Source organism: Desmodus rotundus, chromosome 12, assembly GCF_022682495.2.
Source record: "Desmodus rotundus isolate HL8 chromosome 12, HLdesRot8A.1, whole genome shotgun sequence".
Lineage (NCBI taxonomy): Eukaryota > Metazoa > Chordata > Mammalia > Chiroptera > Phyllostomidae > Desmodus > Desmodus rotundus.
In genome coordinates this window covers 55,982,440-56,001,533 of record NC_071398.1, presented here as the reverse complement: position 1 = coordinate 56,001,533, position 19,094 = coordinate 55,982,440, and the positions used below count along the sequence as shown (strand labels likewise).

The following is a 19,094-nucleotide window of genomic DNA, read 5'->3' as shown; positions in this document are numbered from 1 at the left end:
AGCCCGTGCTTTCACTCACCTTCGCTCTTGGAGTGCTCCTACCTGGTCTTCCACTTCTGCTCCTACCCTCCCACCCCACCCATTTCTACCCATCATCCCAAGGGGCCTTCTGACAATATCGTGGAAGAGTCGTGTCCTACCCTACCCACTCCAGTGGTTCCCACTCTGGCCAGGATGTCTCTCCGTGGAATGCCAGTTTCTGCATGACCTGGCCCTAGCTTCACTTTCTTCCACCTTCATGTCCCCAGTTTATACCAGTCCGCAGCCCCCTGCCCACTACAGTCAAGTGCTCTTTGCTCTTTTTTATATCAAGATACAATCGACACATAACATTATATCAGGTTCAGGTATGCACGATATGATTGATATTTGTATATATTACAAAATGATTACCTCCATAAGTTTAGCTAGCGTCCATCACTACACAGAGTTATAAATCTTTTTTTCTGTACAACAAGAACCTTCAAGCTCTATTCCCTTAAATATATAATATAGTGTTATTAACTACAGTCTCCATCCTGTACATTATATCCTCAGGACTTGTTTATCTTATAACGGGAAGTTTGTAACTTTCGACCCCCTTCACCCATTTTGCCCCCCCCACCCCCCCCAACTGGCAACCAGCAATCTGTTCTGTGTGTCTGTGAGTTTGGTTTGTTGCTGTGGTTTCAGATTCCACGTGTAAGTAGCATCACGCAATACCTGCCTTTCTGGGTCTGACTTACTGCACTTCCTGTAATGCCTTGGCTTCCGTCTGTAGTGTTGCAAATGGCAGGATTTCCTTCTTTTTCATGGCTTAATAATATTCGATTATGTGTGTGTGACACACTTCCTTTATTACCTTATCTGTCAGTGGACCCCGGGGTTGTTTCCACGTCTTGTGTATTGTGAAGATGCTGCGATGAAGATGCTGGGGTACATACAGATCTTTTCCGGCTGGTATTTTCGTTTCCTTTGTATAGATACCTAGAAGTGGGATTGCTGGATCATATCATAGTTCGATTTTTAATTTTTTGAGAACCTTCCATTCTTTTGCACAACGGCTGCACCAATTTACATTTCCACCAACAACGCACAAGGGCTCCCTTTTCTCCAGATCCTCACCGACACTTATTTCTTCTCTTTCTGATAACGGCCATTCTGACCGGTGGGAGGTGGTCTAGCACTGTGGTTGCGATTTGCATCTCCCTGATGATGAGTGATGTTGAGTATCCTTTTCATGTAGCTTTTGATTGTCTGTGTGTCTTCTTCAGAAAAATGCTCAGATTCTCTGCCCACTTTTTAATCGGATTGCTTTTTGCTATCGAGTTATATGAGTTCATTGTACCTTCTGGATATGAACCCTTTTCAGATACAGATTCACAAATATTGTCTCCCATTTGGTAGGCCCCCTTCTCACTTTGCTGGTGGCTTCCCCTGTGGTGCAGAGCTTTTTAGAATATTTGGTGTACTCCCCTGGCCTTTCCTCTCTTCCTCTAATAGTCAAATTCACTTCGGCCCAGGGTCCTTTGTGTGTGCTGTTCCTTCTTTCTTGTGTGTGGGTCCCCTAGCTCTTTGTAGGACTGGCTTGTTCTTATCACTTAGTGGGAACCTTCCCCACTCTCTGTCCGAGGTAGCCCTCGGTCCATCCTCCCCTCTCTACCCTTATCATCTTGCTCGATTTTCTCTGGGCACTTATCCTTAATGAAGAGGAGCTCACTGATGTAATGCCTCACTTATTATTTCTCCTTCCTTCCTTGTCCCTCTGACATGCAGGCTCCATGAAGTGACAGTCTGCCCGTGTGATTGGTGGCTGAATCCCCGGGCACAGGGCTGTTCCTGGCACATGGTAGCCATGCAGCACATCATTTAATAATTTGAAGAAGCAACAAATACTTATTGATAAGTGACTGATTGAGTAAATGAGTAGATCTTAATGTATAACAATAACTGGACTAGAGTTACCAGATTTAGCAAATGAAAATACTGGTCATTGAGTGAGATTAGAATTTAAGATAAGCAGTGAATAATTTTTAGTGTGAGTGTGTCCCACACACTATTTGGGAGATACTTATACTAAAAATTATTTGTTGTTTATCTGAAATTCTAATTTCACTGGATGTTTACTAGTTTATGTGGTAAACTTAAACTAGACACGATTTACCTTCTACACTTTGTGTTATGGATCAGTTACTCATCCAATCAACCTACCACTTGCTGGGCGCTATGTGGGTGCTTGGCCGTCAGGGATCATCAGCTTAGTGAGAGATGGGCTTCCAGCTAAAGAGCAAATGCCGCGAATACATTTTCCGGTGCTGCTAGGCCTTGCAGCATCTGAAGTGTAGACTTCACGACCCTGAAAACATTGTTTAGTTGAAGGCTTTGTTACTAGGGGAGGATACAACATTTAACAAAACAGAGCATGTTTTTTTTCTGTTTGTTTGTTTAGATAAAGACATGATTGACCGTCCATGATTTCTGGGTATGTGGCTTAAAAATAAATAGATCGACGAGACAGCATTACGCCTTCTATTCCCAACAGGATCTTGTATAATGAGGTGACAATTAGATTCTAATACTGTAGCAAAACCAGTGGGTCACATGGTTTTCAAGGCCCCTGGGAGGTTCTAACATCAGCTTTCCCCCTCGCTACCACCGGGGTGATGGAGGAAATGTGTTTCTTAGGCCTCGGTTTTCCTGTCTGTGACGTAGGTACATTGGTGGCCCCATCATCACGGGCCATTGAAAGGAATAAAGTATTACAAGTAACACTCACCAATACCTGGAAGGAAGATGAGTTTATCAGTGTCAGAGGTATTGTTGTCGTTGCTGTTTCTGGAACTGTTAATGATAACATGCTTGTCAGATGCTCGCGGTTTCGTGGTGCCTCACCTGGCACTTCCTTCTGAGAGTTATTTCCTCCTCTTAATGCCCCAGCACTTCCTTTGAGGAAATTATTGTATGCGGTTCTTTATCAGCGTTCTCTGTTGTAGATTAGTTATCGTCTTTGTTCCGCTTTCCAACTAAAAAATCTCCTGAAGGCACAGGCCTAATCTTGCTGGGTTCTGTATTTCCACTATTAATATACATCAGAGTGACTTCCAGACACATGTGCATGTGCACACATAATAAATTAACATATGAGTGCAAGGCATTTCCTTCACTAATTTTATACATCTTCATCCTTTTAGACATTAGTTTCTTCAAACTGACAACTTTTCCAGTTACACCATTTTTCTATCCATATGTTAACATCTTTTTATTTGTTTTCCAACTAGGAATCATGTGTTTTTTTCTCCTCTTTGATGTTGGTTTCTCTGACTTTTTAAAAAAAGTATCTATTACTAGTAATTCCGCTGCTGGGATTATACCCTAAGAACACTGAAACACCAATCCCAAAGAATCTGTGCACCCCAATGTTCATAGCAGCACAATTTACAATAGCCAAGTACTGGAAGCAACCGAAGTGCCCATCAGCAAACGAGTGGATCCAAAAACTATGGTATATTTACACAATGGAATTCTACGCAGCAGAGAGAAAGAAGGAGCTTATACCCTTTGCAACAGCATGGATGGAACTGGAGAGCATTATGCTAAGTGAAATAAGCCAGGCGGTGAGGGACAAATACCATATGATATCACCTTTAACTGGAACATAAGCAATAGAAGAAAAAAAGCAAACAAAATATAACCAGAGACATTGAAGTTAAGAACAATCTAACAATAGCCAGGGTGGGGGTGGGGGGTGGGGGCGGGGACAGTGGGTGGAGGGGATTACAGGAACTACATAAAGGACACATGGACAAAACCAAGGGGGAGGGTGAAGGGGGGGGAGGGAGGTGGGTTCACCTGGGGTGGAGTGGAGGGATGGGGAGAAAAGGCATACAACTGTAATTGAATAACAATAAAAAAAAAGACACCCATTATTATATAAAAAAAGTATCTATTACTCTTTTACATCAATTTTGTTTTTAAGAGTTATTTGAACAAAATATTTGTAGTATACAGGAAAAATAATTTTATACATTGTTTTCCTATACTGGACAGTGTAATGAATTAAATCACAATGTTTAATTTACTTCTAACATATGTATCTTCAAAAATACCTTTCATCTTTGAAATGCTCAAAACCAGAACTTTTCTTGAATGTAAGAAGTTTAACAGATGGTATGTGCTAATTTTGGCATAGATATCTACATAATAAAATCACACAGACATCTTTTGAATGCACTTAAAATGAGATTTTAAAAGATTTAAAAAGGTTTATATAATCATGAATTAGGAATTTTATTCTCGAGTTATGTTTCTTTAGTCAAGAAAAAAGTATGAACCACACTATTTTTATGCATTAATACAGAAGGGGGAAATTACCTGAAGATTAGAAAAATGGTTTCAAAGAGAAAAGATTGATTCTTGTAATCATCATCTGCTAAGGAACCTGTGAGTAATAATAATAGGGTACTTTTAAAAGAGAAAATTATAACAGTTTTAGAGAACAGGGCAAATAAAAGAAATGTGTTCCAAAAGATTACATTTACTAGATAATACTGATTTTTTTTACACCAAGTTTAAAAAGCCAAATCTACAGAGCATATCAATTATACTGAAACAGTTTTTGGCATCTACTAGGCCTTTTTACCTAGGTCAGATAGCTTGCTTATTTTTAGCTGGTTGATAATAAGGAAGACGACTTCTCCTTTGAGAGAATTCACTTTGCTCTCGGTCTAGAATAATACAGGTCAACTCCGTTCTTTTCCTTTTTCACAGCCATGGTGAATTCAGAGTCTCTGAGACCCTCCTCAACTGGAGAGATCACAGTCACAAGGGGCCCACAAGCATCTAGGATATTCACGGCTCGCTTATTTATTCATTCAACAAATATCTACTTCAAGCCTCCTACCTCCTGGCATTGATCTGTGGGCTGGACTAGAGCTGTGATAAAACCAAGCCCTTGTTCTCATGAAGATCTCATTCTCGCCGAGGAAGACGCAAGTTTTAAAATTATAATACCAGTGTATCTACTCTAAAGAAGGGAAAACAGAGGGCTGTGGTCATCGAGTGCCTGGACTGCTAGTTTAGGTCAAGTCTTCACAGACCGCAGGGCTGGGGCTTAGGTGATGCCCATGGACACAAATTAAGTGGGGCAGTGTGACTCGAGGGGACCCGTCATTTATTCCACTAGCGTCTGGGACAGGAGCCAGTCACTTTGCCTTCCTGGGCCTCCTTCAGTGTCAGTGAAGTGGGGGGTTTCTCCCGCTGCCACCGAGTCCTGAAATAATTCCCCGTGTGTGGTGATCTATCTCACAACCTCACTGCCACCGGTACCGTGCGGGGTTTGCCACCTCTCCTCTCCCAGCGTCTGTCCCACCGTCCCAGTCCCCTCGAAGCCTCCAGGCTAATTGCCTGGCATCCACATGCGATCAGCTTTTCATGGTGTCTGCCACTTACAAAATAACGTGCCAATCTTCTCGCATGACACCCAGGACCTTTGATATTAGAGCCTCAATCTGCCTTCCATGTTTAACTTTGCTCTGACCCTACTCTCCCCTCTCCCAACGCTCCAACAGCTGTGCCACTGCGCTTACACCCCCAAATGCAGGTCCCAGTCCCTGCTTTGCATTACGTTGTCACCCTTGTCCCCCACGGAAATCGTCCTCATGAAGGTTGAGGTCACGTAATGTTTTCTCTGAAAGCCTCCTCATGCGCTCCGTTCAGAACCGAAGACCCAATTCACGTTCTCCATGCACGTCTTTGTGGTACGACCTGTTCACGGGCCTTGGATCGGGGTTATTTGTATGTTACCAGCCCTTGTCTTGAGGTCGAGGAGTTAAAAGGGAGACCTGTGAAACTCACATGGTGCTTCGAATGTTGTAGGTGGTCAGCAAATATTTGCTAAATGTGATCCAAAGAAATCAGGATATTACTACTAAAAAACAAACAGAGAACACGGACAGTGTCTTCACAGAGCCAGCGTGTGCCGAGGGTTTAGGTGCCAGGGCCGGGACTGAGTCCTGTAACAGTGCGGTGCGGTCAGGCCACACCTTATCAGGTACCAGCGGGTGTCCCCAGTTTACAGATGTGAAGGCTGAGACAGATACAGATTTTTACCTAAATTGTGCAAGGGTCACCAAGCAGGGGCCTGGGGGAGCACCCAGAGTCTTACCCAGGTGCCTGAATCCAGGAAACAAGCTCTGAACTGCTTTACTCGGGGTCTCAGCCAGCTCTCTCCGCAACATTGCTACCATGGCTGCCACTCCCGAACGGGAAGAGTGTGTCATTGCTTGGGTGCCGTTAACTCTTAAATATACTCGGTTTTTCTATGGACCTCGTGTTTATCACTTAAACAGGAACTTGCTTCTTTTGCTCAAATGTCTGTCCCTTCCAGGGCTCATTTCACTTTCAGTTTTGAGCACTTACTCCTGCCTAAAAGAAAAGAGCAGGCGTCGAGTTGTTATTTAGACATGCCCCCCTCAATAATCCAGTTTCACAGTTACAACCTCATTAGGCCTTTTAACATCAATGTTAAGACGCAGACTCTGTTCCAGACGAGCGAACCGCCCTCCTGGTCGCTCTGTCCAGGCCGGTAACTGACCCGTTAAATCCTGAAGCACAGCCCCCTCCGCCTGCTGCCTCGGGCACATGTCGCCATCTGGCACCATTTGGCGCTTTCCAGGAATGAGTAGCCCTGGGCTTCAGTGGACGTGCCAGCTGGAAGGACAGACGTGAGGGGGGCCATCTGCGCAAGGGGTCTGTGTGGTGCCAGGGGTGGGGGGCAGCAGGCACTTTCAAGTCCTACTCTCAGGGACCTGATCGCCCAAGGTCTCCACTCTTCCCTGGGCGGGCTCTCCTGTGTCATTTCATTATTATTATTATTATTAGCCCTATCTGAAGAACCCTTCCTTATGCCTGGGAAGTAAGCTGCTTGTACTTCATTTCTGCCTTCTCTATGGAATGCCTTCTGATGTGAACAATCAGGATGGGGCACATTTGAAGCTCTAGTCGGTGGGTGTCCTTGGCTCCCTTTCTCTGAGGGCACAGATGTGGGCTCACACAGGCCTCTGCCATCCAGCTGTCACCTGGGGTGGCAGGATTCCTCTCCTGTGTTGTCCAAGGACAAGGTCCTGGAGAGGACCCGATGCCCTGGGTGTCTGCAATGCAGAGGACATTAGTGATGTGGGTGAATTATTTGAAAAGACGTGTTGAATGGTTAGACAGCTTTTGTAGGAGGTTGATATTGGTACAGGCCCAAAATGGCCTCACTCACGCTAAAAGCCCATGATCCCCAACTCAGACTTAATCCCTGAGCTAACCGAAGTTGCAGCCTCTCCCGGAAATATGGTCTTCATCAACCAGTCTGGAATTTTCTGGTCAAGCAACAGTAGGGTTATCTGTCACATGGGCCCTCTGCATCCCCCAAAGAAAAGATGTCCCGGCCCCCAAATAACCCTTTCTTTTCTTTGTTATTAGCTCCCTTGGCCCCCCTTCTTCCTATGAAAACCTGCCGTTGTATGCTGCCCCTCGGAGCGCCCTTCTGGGTGCCGGATGGGGCGCTCCCCCTCATGAACCGCTTAGTGAAGCCGATTAGACCTTTACATCTTCTCAGTCGAATTTTGTTTTTTAGCAATATGCCAAAAATGAATCCCCCAAGTTAAAAATCCGTGTTTACTCCTACCAGAAAGTGCTTCTATTATGAATTTCTGAAATTGTAATGATTTCTTTGAAAAACATTAAAGGACAGAAGTAACTCAAAAGGACACTTTCAAATTGCGGTGGTAATTACTCGGGAAGAGCACCCAGACCTGGTGCATATGTGAGGTCCGATGGCAAAAATCCGTCCTATGTCTTCCGGCCCGAATAGGAGCTACATCTTCACAGCTCTGCGACGGCTGGTTCCAGGCCCGCGGTGACCCAATGGCCTGTGGCCGGTTTACTGCCGGATTTGACCCAGCATTAGGCTCAGTGCAGTGAGCTTCGTCCTTGCCAGCTTCCCCCTCAGGCCCCAGGGATTCGTTCCTTTTACAGAACTAGACACTGACGTATGTGCTTCATCTTGGAAAGCATTTTGTTCTTTAAACCAAATTATAGACAGAGACCTGCGGCCAGGCACCTGTAGTTCAGTTGCTAGAAGTAATTGCTTGTACATCTTTTCTTCCAGCTGTAATTCATTTTCCTTTAGAACAGATACCTGCCTTTTAAAAATATGGGTACTAATAGTTACTGAATGCTGCCCTATTTGCCAGGGACCGTTTAAAGCACTTTACCTGTCTGAATTCAAACCATCTTTACAGTCCCTCTTTGATGGTACTATCCCCATCCTACAGGTGAGGGAGCTGAGGCCCAGGGAGATGACCGGAAGTAGTCATCCATCTGTGAGACCTAACTATGGAAGAATCCAGTATCATCGCATCACTTTTCTTCACACGAGGGCAGTGCAACTGGAAGCCAGGAACCAAATAAAAATTGGGGTAGAAGAATTTCAGAAGTTCGTCTCTCTATATAATAGAGTTTATAACGGATTCCTGTCCATTTTTTATAAGCTTTTCCCATGAGAAAGACGGATGACTTGTACCAAAATCTTTAGCTGGAAGGTCTCCATGTTTTAATCATTCAAATCTCAGTTGCTACAATACAAGCACCTCCTGATCATAACTCAATGGGTGAACACCTGGAATTCCTCAGGGCACCTCCAGCTGCCTTAAAGAGATTTGAATGAACTCAACTAGTAGTCTAAATGAGGCTGCTTATCGCCCAAGATTGGATCAGTCACAATTTTTTGGAGAATATAGATATTACATCTTCTATATATAGAAGATGCTGAGTGGGAATTCTCTCCCACTGAAAAGGCAAGTGAGTGGGCCTAAGGCCAGTGGTCTCTATTTTGTGAGGGTGGGTGTGTACCGCCATCAAAAATGAGCCTGCATTCCAAGAAGCATTTGTTTTTATATATTTATACACAATAGCATAACGAGTTACTTCACTGTGTGCAGACCACTGTATTAGTTCGGTGAAGATTACTTCACTGTAAAACATACCTAAATGCATGACACAAGAATAAAATCAGGAAAACAAACTCCTTTCCAGGGAATCCAGTGATGTTTAAGGCCACATAGAAAGTTTACTTTAGACAAGAAGGGGAGGTTGGTAGAAGGAAAGATAAAACTCATCTACTAGGCACTAGGTTCGCATTAGAAATCATTAGCCATGTTATGTAATATTTATATAATTGGAGGGTCACAAACACTAGCATGCTCACAATATTTTCCCCATTTTACAAATGAGGAAACTGAGGCTTGGAGGAAGTGAATTCTGCACCCAGGACTACAAAGGTAATAAATAGACCAAGTAAAAATTTATGTTATCTTCTAAGAGTGAAAAGCAGGTATCCAATGGTTTGTCCTACCATCGCAAAAAAAACGGCCTTAGTTGGCATGTGTACCTTAAGTAACTAAAATAGTTCGCTAAGAAAATTGAAACTCTAACTTGTTTGTTTCAACAAGGCTTCCCTGTGTGGCCTCAAATCTTAAAGAATCCACAGGGGTGGCCTGGATCACGCAGGAGCGTAATATAACTAAGACACGGCGACCCACCAACCTTGGAGATGGATTTCCCGTTCAATTGTTCTCCCCAAGGCAGAGCGGCGTCTTTGATGGGACATTCATCATCACTTACTTTACAAATAAAAGTGTCTCCACTGGCTGGAAAAAGAAAGTTAAGGGAAATTTATGATCTTCGTTATTCGTCCTGTTCCCTCCCATCCATTCACGGAAACTTCACTGACATCCCGCCGTGGACCAGGAAGCGTGCCAGTAATGATCTCCATTCATTTATCAAGAGGCACACAGTCAGCAACCGGCAAATGTTTATTCCTTGGATAAATGAGCTGTCGTGACAGTAGTCGCCAACTGTAGTGTTTTGGGAGAGCTCTCAGGGAGGGATTGCTTTGTTCTGGACTCCGACCAGCAGGAGGCAGTGTCTGAGGCAGTCCAGGCTTTGTGAAGTGGCACTTTTACTGGAAGCCAGTGGGAGGGAGAGCACAGGCTCGTGGTGAGGACACCACATTTCCATGTTCCCACTCCCCAGAGACACCGTGTCCATCCTTTCCTCACAATACATCCATCTTCATTAGCTGTATTTCCCTTCCTTTCAGTTTATAGCTGGCTGGTCTAATACCAGTTGTAGGAGAACGTACAGAAACCATCTTCTGAACAGCAAAGAGGGAGGCAATTACCCTCCTTTATGTCAATTAACATAAATGAGTGTCTAATTACTGGCAGGAAAAACACCTCAACATTAATTGCATCACAAGGGGCATTTCTGTCCTTGGCTTCCACCTTCCAAAATCCACTTGGCCATGAGGGAATCACTCCATTCTGCGGTTACCTGGAAGTACATTTCCCAGCTAGTTAATTCCAGAGGAAACCATAGGAAGCTGGGGTGCTGATAATTAGGCATTTCACCGTTTAAATACATTTTTTCTCTTGTGGCCAATAGAGGAGAATGGTACCACTTGGGTTTGGGGCAGCTTCTCGGGCCTCCCGGCGTCTTAGTTCACAGAGCTCGTATCTACCCCTCGGTTGTACATGAGGGACCAAGGGAGATAATGTGTGTGAATGAACTGGATGAAACTGTCATGGAAAATTCAAAGTGATTTTATTAACCAATGATGTACATTACATCCTAATCGTTCCAACGTTTCCTCTTTCCCTCCCTGTCTGTCCGGGACCTCATGTCAAAGGAAGGACTTATGAAATGACAGGGATGAGAAATTAGGCATGAGAAAGAACGATATCGCTTCTGACCTGACCTTTGGCTACACCCATGCTTTTCAAAGAGGCTAACGACTGGGATGAGTAGATCCACTCCTGTGAGCTGTAACGTGTTGTTTAATGCCCTGCAATGTCACTAGATACGTGTGCTAGGTATGTAGACATCACTTCACACGGGCAGCACAATCTGGTCACAGGCAGAGGAGGAGGACCTGCATTTTCGGTGCTGCCATCCGGCGGGAAGCTGGCTAATGTAAAGAATTCTAGACATAGGTGTAGTTAGGCACAGCTCTCGTCGGAGATGTTAACCATGGGTCCTAAGGTAACGTGTTAACCTGGTCACGCCGTTATTTGCTCATTCGTGATGGAAGAAAGACTCAAACCAGATGTTCTTGGAGTACACGATTTTATTAGACTTCATTCTAATGAATGAGACAGTTCCTCAGTTTTTTAAAGAGAGGTTGCTTGAGAAATAGCTTGTGCTGGATACATTTACTGAGAGGAAACCTCTTGTGATAGTTGTAATGCATTCCCAGCAGAAACAGTTACAACTGTGCCTCAAACCCTTGTCATTTAACAAGCCGGTTGAGGCCACCCCAGTGCTGGAGCCGTCTCCTTGGCTTGCTCCTAGATTGGGTCCCTGCCACCCACCCCCATATGTGCCCACTTGTGCATCTGTCATCTCTGGTTTCTCTTCCCAGTCCTGCGGGGCCTGGCCCCTCTTGGTTTCTGGAATCTCTCTGGAACTTTCCCTCCAGGCTCTGTCACTCTCCTAGACCTGCAGCATCTACTGTCCTACACTCGACTTCAGTTCCAACTCTTCTCCCTCTGTGCTGTCCCAAAGGAAGCACCTGTTAGGGAGCCGGTCATCACGCCATCTACATGTCCACGGCACAGTTCAATCAGTTACTCTAAGGAGGGGGTGGTGGTACCAAAGCCAAGTTCAGTAGCTGAGTGAAGAGAAAAACTGCATTTTGCAGCTCAGATGGCGCCCACGCAGACCCCTTCCAAGCGCATCCCTCAGCTTCCACGGAGCTGGCCAAGCCATGGCGGAGGCCATGTCCCACCCACTTGGCCACTGAGTCCCGCGTCATCTCCAGGGCATGCCATGCTGGTGAAGAGCGAGGCGGACAAGCACTCAGACCCTGGCTCCTTCACGTAATTGTGGTGTGTCCCCAGAAAGCTGTTTAGCTCTCTGAGTTACACTTCGATGATTAAAAAATAAGGACAGTAACGCCTCCTTGGTGCTACATGAACACAGTACTAACAGTACCTTCCCGGCTGGTCCTTGGGGTCAGAGACAGTGTCTCCACGGGGTCTGCCACACACGGGAGGCTTGAAATAGACTTTCTTTTTTTATTACTGTTGTTATCACTACCATAATCTCAACTGGAGGTTGGTAGAAGCCGGTATTTGTTTATCGTTTGAGAAACGTAGGGCAGAGCACATTTTGAGGGGCTTGGTAGTGGCACCCAGGAATAAGGTCACATGCCCCAGGGGCAGGGTTGATGTTCAATATTTGGTTATGTTATCTGTGCCAAGGTTTTCATTTAGTCTCTCTAAAACTTAGGAGTCTGTTATGTTCTCTATTTTTTTTTTCTTTCTTTTTCATCGAAGGACTTTGTGCATTGTGACTTTACAAGAGGAGGAAGGATCAGCAGCTCGGCTGTGTTGGCGGGGTTTGGAGTACTCAGCAGACTATCTCTACGCCATGTAGGAAAGGGAAAAATCTGCAGCCTCTGCTTTGGGGCGTGCAGTGCAGGAATCTTAGCCTCGTGTGCTTTCCACTGATGCTGACGTTTATGTAAGAGGAAACAAGCTAGTTACATTCCTCAGCAGGAAGATCAAGTGAGTTGTATAATTTGCACAGAGAACATGAGCTAGAACAGCGACTTTGAGAATTGAGGTTTGCTAAGGAGGGCTCCAGGGCCACGTTCCTCTGGGGAGGAGACAAAAATTGTATGAAGGTCTCATTAAGACACCCCAATGTCCAGCCATTGAACGCCCCCCAGGGTATCTTTGCTCCGACAAAGGCTTTCCGAGTTTCTCCAGGCAGGCCAGCAATGATGAAGCAAGGCTGCCACTCCCGAACGCACTGTCCAGCCGCTGGCCCCGTCGTGACCACCCTGCATTGACCACACCGGGAGCACACCCACCGTTAAGTACCACAGTCAAATGAGTGGAGACTTCCCGTGTGAGTGCAAGTCAGTTGTGAGTAAAGTATTCTGAATCTGCAATGCCTCAGACAGTGCTGTTTTGTGTTTCCTGGGGAGGGCTATGATATGTTTACTCCCTCTGAGCTTGTACCTGCCTATAATCGGAGGGTGTGTGTGTGTAAAAGGTCGACACTATCTGTGTCCACAGCCGTATAAGAACATCTTTGCATACAGGTCAGATGTCTAGCTCCATAAGGCGACTGTGAGATGAGCGATGAAAACGCCTGTCATAAAGCCCAACGTTTAAATGGACAGAATCTGCCCCACTTGTGTATGAAAAGGTAGCATGTCATCTGTTTGTACTGCATCCCGAGTTGATGCGTCGTCCTGATTCTGGACCGGGTGACGGACGGGAGCGAAAGCGTGAGTGTGAGCCCGGGGGACTCTGGGCCTGGAGGACGCTCACTCACTCAGGCACACAGACACCAGGCTGCCGCAGAGAGCGCTGGGTCAGGCAGCTCGCGAGGCCTTCGCCGAGCCTGGTGTGCAGCCAGCCGCCGCTGCCACCGTAAGTGATACGCCGGTCCTGTGGGGAGGGCTGTGCAACTTGAAGGCAAGAGACACTTTTCCTTCAGTGGAACATTCCTTTTCACCTGCTTCTCTGTCCAACCTGATAGGGCCTGCAATGCGCTCGTTTCGAGAGTCCCTTTCACACCCTGACCTTTCCTTGCCCCAGCTGAGCGGTGCAGAGCAGAATTGCCAGCCACGCGCCCAGAGTGAGGGCCGTGCTGGAAAGACCCCCTAGGTTTCCGGTCACCTGTGACACTGGCGTATTTAAGGACCGGCAACCACAGACCTCTCTGTCAGCAGTCGGCACAAACCAAATGTAAGGAAAGTTAATTCTGTCCATTAACATCATGATTTTTAGTTTTTAATCCTCATTTGAGGGTATGTTTCTATTGCTTTGAGAGAGAGAGAGAGGAAGGGAAAGGGAGTTAGAGAGAGAAACATCAATGTGAGAGAAACATGAGTCAGTTGCCCTGACCGAGGATCAAACCCACAACCTAGGTATGTGCCCCCACCAGGGATGGAACCCATGACCTTTTGGGTTCCACTCCAACCAACTGAGCCACCCGGCCAGGGCTGCATTGACTTAATGCTTGCTTAACATCAGTATGGTGGTGAATTAGGACAACACCACTTCACTTTAGTGGCTGGATGTGTCAGCCTCGTGCCCACAGGCGTTTAATGAGAGAGACCCTGACACTCTGCACGCGGGCCTCAGTGTCTCCGCTCTGTCCCGGCACCCAGTCATGGGGCCATAGCGAGGGGACACCAGCTGCTAACTCGTGACTCCTGGGGAGCAGAAGCTGTCCACCCACTGTGTGCTCAGAGGCTCGCTGGGGAGGAGGAACTGGGCTGGGAAGGGGGCTGCTGTCAGGCCAACCCCATCAGCTGGTCAGTGTGTCTCCACTCGGACTGCATCTCCCTGGTGTTCCCGGTGGGAAGCCCCAGGAAGTGACTGCTCGGGTGACGTTCTTTCCTCAGGCTGGGAGACGGGCGCCGCCTTGGGTTAGAGCCTGTGCTCTTACTCAGCGCCCAGCTGTGCCCTGGGCCTGGCCTTGTGGACCTGGGCACGTTGTTTCACTTCTAGGAGTTGGGGTTTCTTCTTTCTGAAAACATTGATAATGGCCTCTTTCTGAGCGAGAACCTTTGCAGGCTGAGCAAGACGGGGCTGGCAACGCGTTTAGTTTTACTCATTCCATATACTAAGCGCTTCGGAAGCGGTGCCATTGTTATTGTGCAAATAGTAACCGCACTCATATTTACTCCCCCACTCGGCCCCACGAGCACAGGTCAGTGTCAAGAACATTCTGGAACCCAAGCCATTTCTAGACATGGCAGGTTGGGGTGGGGGGCGGCTTCTTCCCAACAATGGGAGCCCCTGAGCTAGGTGTTGCCAAGACTTGACCCCGAAGGCCAGCCCAGAAGCCAAGCCACCCACTCGTGGGCAGTCGGGAGAGGAGAGGAGCTAGCGTCCCGGGAGGACCAGCTCTGTCTTGGGCCTGGCACGTGGTGTCTTCCACGCCTCGTTTTCTAATATACGGGTATTACAATTTCTTTTATACATGTATACTCACAGTCTAGCATCTAGTTTCCATTGGTTATGTAGGAACAGGCTGAGAGAAGAGACCCGGCCAGAATTACCCGGGTAGGATGTGGCGTGGGCGGTGCGTGGGCACCCCCGTCTGCAAGGCCCAGGCTGTTCCCGGCAGACCTCACCGCTGTTCCTTCTGCTGTGATTTGGTCCCACCTGATCTCAGCACCCTCTGGGCTGAAGGAGAGTTGCCCCTCAGTTTCCTGGTTAAAGTCTCTTCATACCTCATTCCTATCACGAACAGCAATTTAAACTGTCTCTGATGTCTCCGAGGTGAGACTCAGCGACTTTCTCCTCAAAATCTGGTCCTTTGGGCCTCATTTTGCTGCTTAAATTAATCATCCGAAGCAACAGAGAAGGCCTCATATATGTGTCCTGGGCTGATACGTGATGGAAGATCCGCTCTTGTTTCCCGTTTCCATTTGAAGGACCAAGGTCTTGGGAGACCGTGTTGGAAAGCAGCATCACTGCTTTCCAGCATCTTCCTGACGTTAGTCCATGCTGCATTTCTCATCCTCCTAAGGAGAGGCATCCCTCACTCTCAGGGCCTTCCTAATGAGTCACTCCAAGGGAGCTTGGGGACACAGCCTGCCAACCCTTTCACTAGTCGGTGTGCTAATGTCTTCTCCTGGCCGCTGCTCCCTAAGGGTCTTTAGTCCCTCACCATGCACGTAAGTTTCAGGCAGGTCATTTGTGGCCACTACCCCCCAGACAAGCTCCATGACTTGTCTTCGAATCCGAGAGCTGGCCCTGCTGAGGAGTTCTTAGAGGGGTCTGACTGGGCCAGAGGGAATGTCATAATTCTGGGCTATTCCCACTCATGGCGACATGTTTGTCCCTAGAGATGCATTTCAAATGCATTAGGAAGCATTTTTGCTTCTAAAAATTTACATTAAGGGACGTGAACTCCTGTGAAAGGAACCTCAGAAGGGCACACGTGCCTTCTTTGAAGGCATAGCCTTGTTCTCCGGTTCGCACCCTCTCCTGGGAAAGTATTTTCCTTGAAGCCATGCGACTGTGATCTGTGTAGTCAGCTGCCGGCTGACCTCAGCTGTGCACTGTCCTGGAGGTGGACCCAAGCCATCCACTGATTTCTCCCAGACAGAGAGAACGGCGGGTCAGCAGTGTGACAAATGGCCTGAGAGGAGTGCGGAGTGCACTTGGAAGCAGGCGCCCCATCTCCTGTTCCTTCACCCTTGTCATCATGGACTTTTCTGCTGCCCCCATTTTTCCTCAGAAAACTCTATTATCTTTCACAAAACTACCTAAACCATGGCCTCAAAATCCCTTGTGAAAAGGGGATGGGCGACAATAAATGACTCTATTAATTACTTTACATAAATAGGACGATTTCTTTGCTCCTTTTCTGTGGGTCATGGATGAGGGAGCCAGCCTTCATTTCTCTGAGACTTATGCAAATCACACTCATCTTTCCTAAAACTGAAACCACTTAAGACAATCTAGGACTCTGAAGAGAAACTTGTGAACACACTGCTGTCCATGCAGACCATCTGCCAGCGCCCTTCCGCAAGTTGCAAGGGAGCGGGCACCCCTCCGCACAGAGAAGCCTCGCCATCGAAAAACACAGAAGCCACCCTCTGCACTTGCAAGGGCTCAGCCTCCATATTTGGCTGAGAAGACGGCCGAGGAAGGGTATTTATCATTCAGCAACAGTCTTAGTGCTCTCTGTGCAACCCCGGCTCTGACTGCACAGAGCACAGTTTCAAGCCTGAGCCCATCTGATGTCACTCAACCTAGTCAGTCCTTTTCTTTTCTACCTGTGATGTAGTAAACCTCTCGCTTAAAAATGTCTTCCTACTGTACCAGACCACGGCGCACAGAATCACTGTACCTGTCCATCTTCAAAGCCCTCCCACACACTGTTCCTCCTTCAACGCTGCATTTCGGTGAGTTAGAGATTCGTTCCGAGCATATCTGCAGGTTCACTGCTCATCTGCAATCCTGCTCAGCGCAGGATAAAGGCACATGTACGAATCATGCAAAATCAGGCGATGTCACTTATGTTACACATACATCTGTCTGTGCACGCACACATACAGGGGTCTCTGCCTGTGTGTGTGTATATATACATCATTTTTTGCTCACCATGTGAAAAGGCCAATAGATGGATGCCTGGAGGTGCAGACCCAAATTTAGAAGCAGATGTGAACACCATAGCAATTATGACAGGAGAGGATTTTTTTTTTAGAATAAAGCAATCAATAATCCTAATACTATGTACACATCCCCCCCCCCCCCCCCCCCCCCCGCCGTCCTTACTCCCCCCGGCAACCAGGCTTGGCTGTGTGCATTTGAGTTCTTACATGCTGGTAGAATTCTAGGTAACACACTCACAGAGGGAAGACACAAATCCCGAAATATCAGCATCATGGCCCCCGTGGGCCACTGACGCGGTGTTCACAGCAGGCACGACAGGAGGGCCCGGGAACTAGCCCCGCGCTCACTCACACAGGTATCTCTTCCCTGCGGGCCACCAGCAGGGCAGCGACAGGGCTAGTGGTGGTCACCCCTAGCTGGCAGGTGGTCCCAGGAGCAATCGGGGGAGCTCCCCAAAGGCTGGGGAAGGCGAGGGTCGGGGACACGGGGCCGCGGCGCGCACCCTGGCACCCGGTCCTGGACCCGAGTCCCCCCGCTGCCCGCAGGATCTGCATTGGGCCAAGGCGCCGGGCCAACCTACCTCGACAAAATAGAAGCAGGGCAGGAGGGTGACGCTGTCCTTGATCACTTTGCCCTTTGGCCGCTCCTTCGCCGACATCCCGCCGCCAGCCCGGGTCCCCGTTCCGCCCGGGCGAGGAGAGCACAGCGCAGCCCAGCGAGCTGCCTCCTCCGGCCGCCTGCGCCCGCACGCGCTGATGTCACATTCCCGCGGGCACCGCGTGCAGCGCCCCCGCGGTCCGCGCCTGTCCCCGCCCCTCGGTGCGCCGCCCGCCGTCCTCTCCCTCCCTGCTCTGCTCGAGCGCCCCGGTTTTCCGCCGAGAGACCTGCAGCTGCCCCTCCAAACTGTTGCTGCAACGAATGGTCCCCGCCCCCCGCCGCCCTTCTTCTCTCCCGCCCTCTCCACTGCCCCTGTGAGGCCTGGGGGTCAAGAATCAGAAAAAGGGGACGCACCCCTGGATGCCGCAGCACTGCGCCTGACGAGCTGGGGCGCCCGCGCCCCGGGAAGCCTCCTGGGTCCTTCTAGGAACGTGAACTTCAGGATTGCTGGGCAGCCTGGCTCCTGCGGTCTGAAAACCAGCCTCTTCCCAGATCCTAAGAAGTAGGCCGTGGTGGGGACTCCTGGACAGCTGGCTGCTACCCAGGAACGATCGCCCCTCTGAGGATTCTGTGTCCGGAGGACTCCCCATGACACCAACCGCTGCTGTCGGGGAGTGGGGAGGGTCCCCGCATCAAGCGTGGCAGGTGTGTGGGTGTGTGCAGGGAGCCCAGAGGCTAGGACTGGTGCAGCCTCACCCCCCACAGTCCCAGAACTGCACGGGGGTGATGCGCGCAGGACCGGGAGGCCCTTCCTCCGTCACACAGGAACGACCTAAACCCAATCCTCCAACTTTTTGGCAGGGTGCGTGGCTGATCCGAACTCGGTGATTATTGTGGCACCCCACAAGTGACGAGAGGAGGAAAACAGCCAGCACAGGTGAAACAGTTTACTGTACACTGCCCGTAATCACATGCGTGGGTCATTGTCAGCGACCGCAAATCCTCCATTTCAAGCCGGTGACAGCCAGTTCCGCCAGTTCCCAGCCCACTTCCTAGCTCACTTCTTCACTCGATGCTGCCTCTTAGCCCCCCGCTGCTGTAACAAAACCGAGCGCCCCGCGCTTTCTACCACAGGCAGTGTTTCTCACAGGTCTGGAGGCTGAAGTTGGTGACCAGGGTGCCGGTGCGGTCCGGTTGCGGAGTGGTTTCTCTTCTCGGCTGGCAGGTGGTGGCTTTCTCTCCTTGGGTGGTGGAGAAGGAGAGAGAGACAGAGAGACACTTTTCTGGTGCCTTGTTAGAAAGGCACTAATCCCACCAGTA

At 48.4% G+C, this 19,094-nt stretch overlaps 1 protein-coding gene across 1 annotated transcript in view; it reads right to left on the bottom strand.

Annotated features, from left to right (window-relative positions):
• PLPPR4 (phospholipid phosphatase related 4) overlaps nt 1-17,918 on the bottom strand; it is a 34,554-nt gene extending 16,636 nt beyond the window's left edge. Inside the window, exon 1 of the mRNA XM_024570657.3 lies at nt 17,758-17,918. Within this exon, the coding sequence (XP_024426425.2) occupies nt 17,758-17,835 (78 nt within the window). The 5' untranslated portion in view covers nt 17,836-17,918. The remainder of the gene's footprint in view (nt 1-17,757) is intronic.
• Between the last annotated feature and the right edge of the window lie 1,176 nt (nt 17,919-19,094).